This window comes from Lithobates pipiens, unplaced genomic scaffold, assembly GCF_037356315.1.
Source record: "Lithobates pipiens isolate NorthernLeopardFrog02 unplaced genomic scaffold, aLitPip1_a1.2 Scaffold_16, whole genome shotgun sequence".
In the NCBI taxonomy this organism is placed as follows: Eukaryota; Metazoa; Chordata; class Amphibia; order Anura; family Ranidae; genus Lithobates; species Lithobates pipiens.
Window position 1 is genome coordinate 275507423 of NW_027507748.1, and position 12350 is coordinate 275519772.

Below are 12350 nucleotides of genomic sequence, written 5' to 3' on the forward strand. Positions count from 1 at the left end.
TGACATAAAGGGACACTTTTTGGTTGCTATGGACAATCTACAAATTCCAGGCAGAAAAAAACAGTATTTATAATATAAAAGTGCATGCAGGGCACTGCACAGACCACTAGGGACAAAGGGGGTGTGTCATTTTTTTATACAGTACTGTAATCTGTAAGATTACAGTACTGTGTGTGTTTTGTGTGTTTTTACTTTTTTGAATTTAACACCGATCTCCACTCCCGTGCATCGTAACTTCGCAGGGAACGGAGCTCGGCGGCATCGAGCGAATCGAGTGAATCGGTGAATCGAGCGGAGGACAGCTCAATCACACAGCGCGGAGGACATCGCTGGATCCAGGGGACAAGGTAAGTAACCTCTCCCTGTATCCTCCCTGTATCCAGCGATGCGATCCTGAGTCTGGCTCGGGGTTACCGCTTATGATAGTAAAATCCCAACCCGAGCCAGACTCGGGATTACTGCTGGGGAGGTTAATGAAGTTCTAAGCCCTCCTACCATTTACAGCCAAGGCGGCTGCCATCTTGGCCTCTAATTGATCTGCAGTTGCAATGGTGCTGCGCATGTGATCAGTTATGATACCAGCCATTTGATGACTTAACAGTTTGGTTAACAGAACAAGCAACTGACGGTTGTCATTTACAGAATGACAAACCATTAAATCAATGGGTTTAGTTCAGATTTAAATACAGCAGAAATGGAAAATAACAAAGTAGAAACAAATTGTTTTCCATGATTACATTTAAGCATTTGTCAAGTCAACTTAGCAGTATGACAGTCAGGTAACTGACAATTTCCAAAGGAGAGGCCAGTGATGGAAATAACACATTTCGCATAGGTTTCTTAAATGTAAAAGGCCAATGTATTACATGTTCCACCCCCCCTTTTGAAGGGATTTATAGAATGTTCAATGTGTCTTTGGATTTGTAAATATCCTTTAGGGAAAAAAAAAAGATAGAAGGGAAGAACAAGAAAGAAAAACCCCCACTCAACTTAAAGTGGTTGTAAACCCCAGTCATGAATTCTGAACCAAGCACATACATTTGTAGTGTTTACTTATCTCTCTCCAAAGCTCTAAGTGTCATTTCTCTCTGGTGCTTGTTCCTCTGTTATCAGCATGTCACTTCTGAGAAGATTTCCTGAAACTTGAGACACATTTGTCATGGGAGGGGGGTGGGGGGGGGTTGCTCAGAATGGAGCTTGTGTATTCACAACAGTTCTTCTGCTGTGTGGAGGGGGGTGTGTTCCTTTCCTCCAATCAGCTCTCACCCAGTGTCCCTCTCCTGTATGTTGCTGATAGTTGAAGAAAGATTTTTAACATAATCTGCACTTCTGAAAGAATGTACAGTAGTGAGGGGAGGACTGTAGATAAACGAATAAAACCTATGTAGGAGAAGTTGTTTCATCTGTGTCTATAGCCTGAGGCTGTTCACTTCACAGGGCATCTGTGAGAGTTTATAACCACTTTAATTTCTAATATAGCCACCTTACTATTGCTCTATAATAAAAAATAAAAAAAGGAAGGTGTAGGGGGGTTAAAATCCACTGACCACCAATGATTGGAAGTAGGTGAAAAATAGATCTCCTTGAGGGGTCTACATTCCAAAAACATTTGGAGTAAGTGTCCCTGGTCACCGTCACACAAGTTATATAACAACGCTGTACTGCACTGGTGAAAGTATGAAAAAAAGAAGTAACAAAAAAAATTACAACTTCAAAAAACACGCCATGCCTCTTACTAATTACCCTTAGACTGTCTACTTTCCAAAAAGGGGTAATTTGAGATATATTTATACTGTCCTGGAGTTTTCAGGCCTCAAGAAATGAGATAGGCCATCATTACATCGGGATTCATAAATGTTCAGCTATATACTATAGTTTGTGGGCTCTATGACTTTCCTACAGACTAAATAATACACACTGATTTGAGTAATATTCACCAAAGAAATGTAGCAGAATACATTTTGGTTTCAATTTATGAAGAAAGATTATTTATTTGCAAAATTGTATAACAGAAACAAAGAAAAAATTGTTTTTTTCTCACAAATTTTTGGTCTTTTTTTGTTTATCCCCCCCACCCCCAAAAAAAAAACCCAGTGGTGAATAAATATCACCAAAAGACGTCCTGTCAGCTGACTTTCTCTTGTCAGTAGCAAAGGGGGGGGGGGCGCAGAGAGGATAGGTGGGCCCATGGTAGGGCTGGCCCTGCAGGCTAGTATTCAAGTGGTTAAAGTGCTTTAAAGTAGACCTCCAGGCAAAGAACAGTTCAAAAAATAATTGTTTACTTTTTATCTAAAAAATGTTCCATAAGGCCCCTTTCACACATGCTATCTGATCAGGTCCACCTGTCTGTCTTTCAAGCGGACCTGATCAGACGCTCCATTCACCTCTATGAAACCACGGGTGTCAGCTGTCACATGTCCGCTGACATCTGCCGCTATCCATTCCGTCAAATCCAGCAAATCCAGATGGATGGAAACCCCATTTTCCATCCATCTGGTGGACTGGATCGAATCGGATAAAATAAAGATATGCAGATGTGTCCAAGACAGGCTGACCAGAATTACAGATTCTCTGTCAAGTGAAACAGTAAACATGGGCATTTTAGATATGTATTTACCTATTTGCCTAGAGTGCCAGTTTTAGGTTTTTAGAAAGTGAGGTATGACGACAAAGCAAGATATAAATGTAGCACCAATATTGTTTTTTACAATAAATCTCACCCTTCTTTTAAGTGCTATGTTCAGTCTCCCCCCATTTGTAAGCAGGCGTAGAGGGGTGGTTGGGGCATCTTCACAGCTTTCAGAAGCATCAGCTTCAATGCGAAGGGTCTGCCAAGTCACTTGTTTAAATGTAAGGACCTGTTTTAAAAAATTAAAAAAACATATTTAGATATTATATTCCAAAAATATCCTGAAGTTACAAAAAAAAAAGAAAGAAGTTACCTCTCCGCGCTGGGAATTGGTGAGGCGAGTGAAGCGCAAATCACTTTGCTGCCAGTTTGGGCTAACACTATAACCTTGGAGTTGCCACAGCTGCACGGATGCACGAAATTTATGAGACTGAATCTTAATACTGACACATCCAATTTCAAGGAACATGCCTTCAACCACTTTCTCTGCAAAACCATATTCGCTAGAATGTAACAAGAGAAAAAAAAACAGGGAAGAATAGAGAGAATATTAACATTAAATGCTACGAAAAGTGAACATCTGCCTTAAAAGTAATCACACAGAACATTGATCTCACCTCTGACCTGAGGCAAGCGCAATAGGTGAAGGCCCATTTGGAGGTCGAGGATCCTCACATGTTTTCATTTCAATCTCTACTTTATCCAGCATCTTGTTGCAATATTAGCAAAGACAAACAAAATAAATTTAAAAATAACAGTTTGTTTCTAGTGAAGGGCACCAATTAAATACACTAAAATGTTTACTGCTGAATCCTAGGATAAGCAAATGTTGTCTTAATACAAGAGGCATGTGTATTCTTACTTGAATCCTGGTGTGTTTTGTGTATTTCTTCTGTATATGTACAGTAACCCACGTTCACTTCTGTGCAGGAGTGTCCTGTAATTAAGACTGGTCACTGCTGCTCTCACTACCTGTGCAGGGTGACTGGTCTTATATTCCCTCCTTAAAAACTTATTTTCTTTGGAGAAGAGGAACTTAAGAGTGGATATTATTGCAATATACAAATCAAATGGCGACACTGGCATTGGGAGAAAAATATTTAATCTAAGGTCGAAGAAGATGACATGTGGGCACACAATGAAGTTGGACGAGAAGCGGTTCAATCTTAAACTGCGTGATTCCTTACGGTTAGGCTGCATTCACACCTGAGCGTTTTCAGCTCGTAAAACGCCTGAAAAATGCCCAACAAGCAAAATTCCATTAATTTCAATGGCATCTGTTCAAATCTGAGCTTTTTTTCACCTGAAGCAAAACGCCTCAAAAAACGCTCAAAATAGAACATGAGCTTCTTTGGGGCAGATTACAGGCATTTTTCTGCCTTTTACATTGGTGATCTGAACAAAATCGTAGCAAAATCACAGTAAAAAACATGGAAAAATCGCTCTGGTGTGAAAGCAGCCTTAAAGAACTTACCGTTGTGGTGTCTGACTTGTGTCAGCGAGGAATGTTGATGCGGTCAATAAAAAAAAAAAAAAAAACTTTAGATGTGTTTCAGTGTGAACTGGATGTACAAATGCCTAAGTATGTAACTAAGAGAAAGCCTTCAGTTCACCATTAGGAGGCTGAAGTAGGTGGGCACTCCTAAGGCCACATGCACATAGGCGCATTTGCCATGCAGCATTAAGACACTGTATGTTTCTGATGTCCTGGATGCCCTAGACCTGCCTACAGTCACCCATAGACATGAATGCATTAAGGCAGCTGTATTTGTACCGATATTTGCACTGCTATTTGCATAAAGTAGAACATGCGCACAAATGTAATGCATCAAATACACTTTAGGTGCATTCATGCATTATGTCTGTTTGCATGCATTACTTTACGCTAGTAACTGCGTACAGCTGACTTCACCCATTCAGGTTTATTAGCAGCTGTACACTGCACTAGGACATCTGCAGTGTCTTTTCAATGCATGGGCAAATGCATTTACTTTGGCAATTATGAGGGGGTCCCACTCACCTTATTAGATTTATTGTATTTATTTTATACTCTGGCACATGTAATCTGAGGAGCCTGGAACACACAACACTGGTATAGTGAACAGGAAAGGAACAGAGTTGAGATTATGGCAGGGAGTAAGTATTTAAGGCATTTGACACCATCCCCACTCAGCTCAACCAATAACTAAAATATTACTTTTTGGTAGAATGACCTTTTAATGAATGGCTGTGTATGCCATAGTTGACTGTACTCTAACACTCACCTAGCTACAACACATTTTTCAAAAGTGAAATCCCTCTAGGCTCCGTTATCCCGCCAACACCACAAAACCAAGCTGCCAAAGATCAGAATTGTGATTAATGCTAAATCCACTGGTTCTGGGGGGGGGGGGCTTATATACAGTCTAGGCAAGCTACAGGCGAGTGACTTTATATGCAAGCCTGAAATATGAAAATGTACCTAAGGGTTGGTTATTGGAGAGTGGGTATAAAAATGATTAAGCATAAGTAAATGTTATAACAGCACCTTTACGGTTATTGTTGCCACAACAGGTTTGCACAGTTCATTACAAAATAAGGTGGAAAACAGTACAGGTACAATACAATTCAACACATGAGGGCTAGGAGGGTTAAGGATTTTCCACATTTAGCAAGAATCTTTCCAACAAAGAAATTTACAGTATTTAAATGTCTACTTACCAAACATATTGGATGTGTTTTCAGTTTAGTCCACTGTATCTGTGAGAGAAAATGCACTTGGTTAATGTTTACAAATACCCAGCATTATGCAGCAACTTTCATTAAGATATAATTATTCTCAAGGAATATTACAAACATGACTTGGGTTGAATGGGCAATATTGTTCATACTACCTCAACGCACTTGGTTTTCTTAGTGCCATGTGATCAGTTCAGTCAGGGCTGGGCTCTCAGCAGCTCCCTTCTCTGTGCTCAGCTGTCGAATAATTTTCAGCACTCAGTGGCTCACCTGGTTATCATTATCTGCTCGTTAGTCCCGCCTACAGCCAGCCCCTTCTGGCCATTTAAACTGCCTTGTTCATTCTTTTTGTGCCTTCCCTATGGTCAAACATATCCTGTGAAAAGACTTTGCCCAGCTGATGTCCTTTCTGGTTCCTGATCCTGTTCTTCTGCCTCCGACTGCGCTGATCTTTGCTTTCCCGATTACTGGCCTGTCAGACTATCCGCTTTGGCTTCCGATCCCTGGCTTATGTTTTGACTACATTTACTGTTCTGTACCATTTTTACCATTATATTAACAGTAAGGGTCTACCGATTATCGGTGCAGTCGATATTCACTTTTTTTGAAGCATCCGTCAAAAATAAAAACAACTTACCAATATTGCTTCAAGGAGTTGTACTGGGGTGATGCATGCGTTCCTTATAGTGGATGGTCAGCTTTCTTGTAACAACCAAGGCGGCTCTCACACACACACACACACACACACACACACACACACACACACACACAACACACCCTAGCACCCACCAACACATCCACCGGCTGGCCGAAGACCCAAACAAAGCCAATGCTTTGTCCGGGTCTCTGATCTAGTAACCCAGAAGCCTTCCAGATTACTGGCATCTTAAAAGGTGCCAGTTTTAAAAAATAGAAAGTATTCAAAAACGTCAATCTTGACGTTTTGAATACTTTCAAGTGTGGAGGAGGGGTCTGGTGTCTTATAGACCCCAGATCTTGCCATAAAGTTAGTACCTGACACTGCCTATTACTGTCACAAGGGGTGTTTACATTCCTTGTGACAGCAATAAAAGTGATAAAAACATTTTTTCAAAAAGGACAGTTTAAAAATAAAAAATTTTAAATGTACAGAATATCGGCACCGGATATCGGCCATTGGCCTAAAAGGCACCCGAAAAATTGGTATTGGCCCTGAAAATTATATAGTTGATTCTTAATTAAAAGGTGTGATTTTTACTGCATTTCTGTCTCAGTCTGATTTATGGTTCCTGACCCACCTTACCCGAATTGCAGCACGATTACAGTACACGCGTGTGATGGCCAGCCATGTGGGCAAATCCAGCATGTTCTGGAGAGCCTCTTCATCAAGCTCCAAATCTGTCAGCTGTCCCTCTCCCCGCAGTGTGCTCAAATTGATCTGTTCTGGAGACAAGTTCTTAGCAAACCTTGGGGAAAACACAAAAAAAACTTTTCAGCATTTAAATTATACAGAAAACTTTTAATAAAAATTAATAATTTGGGAATATGAAGGGGTTACAGCACACCTCCCAGATTTTTGGGCTAGAACTCTTAAAAAAAAAAAAAAAAAAAAACCCACCACACAGTAGGGAAGCAAGCATATCCAAAAGGAAAGATTTCTGATTTTCTGATGGATAAGGTGTTTTTTTTGTTTTTTTTTTAACAATGTAAGAACTTTATTGAAATAGCAATATTCGAATGTCAGTATCACATAATAGTACAGGATAAAAGAATGGTACAAATATACATAGTACACATAGATTACACGTCTGTACAAGGGTATACCAGTCAACCGCATGCAACAGGAAGACGGGGGTTATCCGTCATTTACTAGGCGAACACTCTCTGAACGAAAACCACAAACACCGTCTGAGAATTCCTTTTGACTAAGAAGTTTTCTATGATTTCCAAATTTTCCTGTCACTGTGGTTGAAAATGAACGTCAATTTGACACACTTTTTTTTTTTTTAAGGTTATTAACCGATTAATCGAAACAATAATCGACCAACTAATCGATTATAAAAATAATGGTTAGTTGCAGCCCTAGTGCCGACATTGCGGGCGTGTTGGGCGGGTAAGTGTCATTATTTTAAAAGTCAGCAGCTGCAGTATTTGTAGCTGCTGGCTTTTAAAAAAAAACAAAAAATGGCGGACTCCCGCTTTAACCACTTACAGACCGGACCATTTTGCTGGTCAAAGACCAGACCCCTTTTTGCGATTCGGCACTGCGTTGTTTTAACTGACAATTGCGCGGTCGTGCAACGTGGCTCCCAAACAAAATTGACGTCCTTTTTTTCCCATAAATAGAGCTTTCTTTTGGTGGTATTTGATCACCTCTGCAGTTTTTATTTTTTGCGCTATAAACAAAAATAGAGCGACAATTTTGAAAAAAACGCATTATTTTTTACTTTTTGTTATAATAAATATCCCCCAAAAATATATAAAAAAACATTTTTTTCCCTCAGTTTAGGCCGATACGTATTCTTCTACATATTTTTGGTAAAAAAAAAAAAAAAATTAAAAAAAAAATAAATAAATAAAAAAAATCGCAATAAGCGATTATTGATTGGTTTGCGCAAAAGTTATAGCGTTTACAAAATAGAGATAGTTTTATGGCATTATGGCATTTTTATTTAATAATTTTTTATTATTTATTTTTTTACTAGTAATGGCAGTGATCAGCGATTTTTATTGTGACTGCGACATTGTGGCGGACACATCGGACATTTTTGACACATTTTTGGGACCATTGTCATTTTTTCAGTAATCACTGCTAAATAAATGCAGTGATTCCTGTGTAAATGACACTGGCAGTGAAGGGGTTAACCAGTGGGTGGCAGTGTAGGGGTTAAGTGTTCCTAGGGGTGTGTTGCTAACTGTGGGGGGGTTGGGCTTTCATTTAGTGAACACTGATCTCTGCTCCAATCACATGGAGCAGAGATCAGCGTCACTAGTTGCTAGGCAGAATGGAGAAAACGAGAGTTAGACTTACCGGTAACTCTGTTTCTAGGAGTCGTCCAGGACAGCACTAGAGAGATAGGCTCCACCTCCAGAGGCAGGAAACACAAACCAGATCTTTAAAGGGCGGTCTCCGTCCCTTCCCCTTCAGTCTTGTAAACGAGAACTTCCCTGGAAACGGCTTCTGTAACGACAAAAACACTTGTCCAGCATTATAACAGCATATAGGGAGGGAATCCATGCTGTCCTGGACGACTCCTAGAAACAGAGTTACCGGTAAGTCTAACTCTCGTTTTCTCTAGTCGTCTGTCCAGGACAGCACTAGAGAGGATCAACGAGAACTTACCAGATTAGGGGGGGACTACCGTTTGAAGGACCTTTCTCCCAAACGCCTGGTCTTGCGCTGAGATAAGGTCCAATCTGTAATGCTTCATAAACGTCGAGTAGCTTGACCAAGTTGCTGCTCGACAAATTTGTTCTGGTGTTGCTCCAGCTCGCTCTGCCCATGAGGTCGATAGCGCCCGTGTGGAGTGAGCCATGGGGGAAAAAGGACATTCCATTTTCATTCCTTTGTAGGCTTCTACAATAGCTTGTTTGATCCACCTTGCAATTGTATTTTTTGAAGCTTGTGACCCCAATTTTTTACCCGCATGTAAAACAAATAATGCATCTGATTTTCTAATGTTTTTTGACATCTCCAGATATTGTAAGACACAGGCTCTCACATCCAGTTGGCTGAACTCAACCTCCTTAGGATTAGTGGGAGACCCACAGAACGAAGGCAAAACAATTTCCTGTGTTCTGTGGAATTTTGTCACTACTTTGGGTAAAAACCCAGGGTCCGTGCGCAACACCAGCCTATCCTCAAAAATTTGTAAAAACGGCTCTTTCACCGAAAGTGCCTGAAGCTCGCTAATGCGTCTGGCTGTGGAAATAGCCACTAGGAACACCGTTTTAAGCGTGATCCATCTCAAGGAAGGTTCTTCTTCCAGAGACTTTTTTACCCATCCCTGTAACACAATTGACAGGTCCCATTTGGGTAAAATTTTGAAAGGAACAGGTTTAATCCTGGTCAACCCCTTAAAGAACCTGCTAACTAGCGGGTCTATCGCCAGAGGTTGATCCAAAAAAACAGACAGGGCCGTAATTTGTACCCTTAAGGTACTGATGGCCAGCCCCTTATCCACACCGTCTTGTAAAAATTCCAAGACTGTCGGGATACTTATAGACACCTTTTTAGTGTCCAACCATGAACAAAAAACTTTCCAGTATTTAACATAAATTGCTTGGGTTACCTTCTTCCTACTAGAAAGAAGTGTTTTAATTACCCTATCTGAGAGTCCCTTAGACTTCAAGAGACTCTCTTCAGACGCCAGGCCGATAACTTTAGGGTCTGTAGTTCTTGTAGCAGAACTGGACCCTGAGACAGCAGATCCTCCCTCTCGGGCAGTATGAGGGGAGGTTCGTCTGTCAGGCCCAGCAGCACCGAGAACCATGGTCTCTTCGGCCAGTACGGAACCACTAGTATCAATGTGGTCTGTTCCTGCAAAAATTTCCTCAGGACTAGAGGAATTAACTTGAATGGGGGGAAGGCGTAGCAAATGTGAAAAGCCCAGCTTTGTGCCAAAGCGTCTATCCCTTTTGCCCCTGCCTCCCTCTCTAGGGAAAAGTATACTGGGACCTGGGTGTTTGCTTTCCTGGCAAACAAGTCCACTTCCGGAAGACCCCATTTGCGCACTAACATCTGGAAAATTTCCCTGTTTAGTGACCATTCTGATTCGTACACCCGGTGTCGACTCAGAAAGTCCGCCAGGTGGTTGTCCACTCCTTTTAGATGGACCGCTGAAAGCGATTTTAGGTTTTCTTCTGCCCAATGCATGATCGTACTCGTTAGCTTGATCAAGGACGGGCATCTTGTTCCTCCCTGCTTGTTTAGGTAGGAAACCGTCACTATACTGTCCGAGAGGACCTGTACATGGTGGTCCTTCAGATCCCTGGCGAACACCCTTAAGGCTTCCCAGACTGCCTGCAACTCCCTCCAATTGGCTGACCTCTGGGACTGTGTCTTCCCCCAGCATCCTTGGGCTACCTTCGACCCCAAGTGGGCCCCCCAGCCCCAAGCACTGGCATCCGTGGTGATGCGAACAGACACTGGAGGAGACCACCAAAGACCCTGTACTAGGTTCTCTTCTCTCTTCCACCACCAAAGAGACCTTTTGGTCTTTGAGGATAGATGGATAGTCCTGTCCAGGGACTCTTGTGTCCCGTCCCAACTGCCCAGAATATTGGCCTGGAGACACCTGAAATGAGCTCTTGCCCAAGGAACTGCAGGGATTGTTGCCACCAATAGGCCCAACCCTGCCATAGCTGACCTGATGGAAATTGTCTGATTGGACTGCAGGAAGGTTACCATGTCTTTCACCTTTATCACTTTTTCCTCCGTGAGGAAGACTTTCTGTGACACTGAATCCACCAGAAAACCTAGATACTGTAAGACCTGTGTTGGTATCAGGTGTGACTTCTCTTGGTTTATCAACCACCCCAACCTTTTTAGGTAAGAGATAGCTACCCTCAGATCTCCCTGCAGTTGGAGCTTTGAGGGGGCAAAGAATAAAAGGTCGTCCAAGTACAGTATGACAGCGATCCCTTTCAGTCTTAGGGGAGCCAATGCTTCTGCCAGGACCTTGGTGAAAATCCTGGGGGAAGAAGACAGACCGAAAGGCAGAGCCCTGAATTGGAGGTATCGAATCTGACTTCCCCAAAGAATCGCTATCCTCAAATACTTTTGAGAGTCTTCTCGAATCGGGATGTGAAGATACGCGTCCCTTAGGTCGAGAGAGGCCATGAAACAATTTGGAGGGAGTACTGATCTCACTGTAAAAATTGTTTCCATCCGGAATTTCCTGTAAGTTACCCACTTGTTCAGTAACTTCAGATTCAAGATCAACCGGAATTTGCCTGACGGTTTCCTTACTACAAACACGTGTGAATAGAAACCCTGATTTATTTCCTGTGGCGGAACTGGCACTAGAACCCTCTGATCTATTAAATCGCCAATTTGCGACAGCAAAGCTGACGCTTTCTGGGGGTCTTTGGGAGGTTTGGTCAGACACATCCTTGCAGGTGGCGACGTGTGTGAACTGTATTTTGTAACCCTCCCTGATGATCCTCCGGATAAAAGGACTTGGAGTAGCGTATTCCCACTGTGGGAGGAACTGCCCCAGTCTCCCCCCCACAGGAACCGCGTCACTGGGATTTAGTGGTTTTTTTAGAAGAGGAAAAGAGATTGCTTTTCTGTTTTCCTCCCATCCACTGTTTCTTAGGGGTTGACTCCTTAGAGGTCTGTCCTTGTGACTGTCCCTGTCTTTGAGGACGAAAAAAGCGTTTGCCTGTAGTCTTCTTAGGTTTGACAGGAAAAGCCTTTTTCTTGTCTGCAGTACGGTCCAGGACTTTCTCAAGATCCTGTCCGAACAGAAGGTCTCCCTCAAAGGGGATGCCACATAACCTCACTTTTGAGGCTGAGTCTCCCGACCAAGACTTCAGCCAAAGTGCCCTACGTGATGAATTTACGAGGGCAGCGGTCCTGGCTGACAATTTAACAGACTCCGCAGAGGCATCTGCTATATAGCCTGCTGCTTTATGTAGCATAGGAAGGGAATCCAGAATTTCCTTTCTGGAGGTCCCCCCTTCCAAGTGGCCTTGTAATTGTTCCAGCCAGACCTCCAAGTTGCGAGCCACTATTGTCGTGGCCATTGCAGGTTTTAAGTTATTCATGGTTACTTCCCATGACCTCTTTAACAGTACTTCCATCCTTTTATCCATGGGTTCCTTTAGAACACCCATGTCCTCAAAGGCGAGATCTGTTGACTTTGCACACTGGGAAAAAGCTGCGTCTACCTTGGGCACTTTATTCCAAACACAAGAGGGGTCCTCGCTGAAGGGGAATCTCCGCTTCATGCTTTTAGGAAAAAATAACTTTTTCTCTGGTTCCTCCCACTCTTTTTTGATTGAGTCTATCAGTGTGCTA

At 42.3% G+C, this 12350-nt stretch overlaps 1 protein-coding gene across 3 annotated transcripts in view; it reads right to left on the bottom strand.

Annotated features, from left to right (window-relative positions):
• Positions 1–12350, bottom strand: part of BLTP3A (bridge-like lipid transfer protein family member 3A) — a 142576-nt gene that overhangs the window by 86490 nt on the left and 43736 nt on the right. For 2 of the 3 annotated variants that reach the window (XM_077481433.1, XM_077481432.1), the window contains exons 2-6: positions 6630–6792; positions 5330–5368; positions 3247–3338; positions 2943–3132; positions 2721–2858 (exon numbers count right to left, since the gene is read on the bottom strand). In XM_077481433.1, coding sequence (XP_077337559.1) covers positions 2721–2858; positions 2943–3132; positions 3247–3338; positions 5330–5368; positions 6630–6792 — 622 coding nt within the window. Of the gene's footprint in view, positions 1–2720; positions 2859–2942; positions 3133–3246; positions 3339–5329; positions 5369–6624; positions 6793–12350 lie in introns of those variants that run through there. The other variant, XM_077481434.1, reaches the window with a different exon arrangement.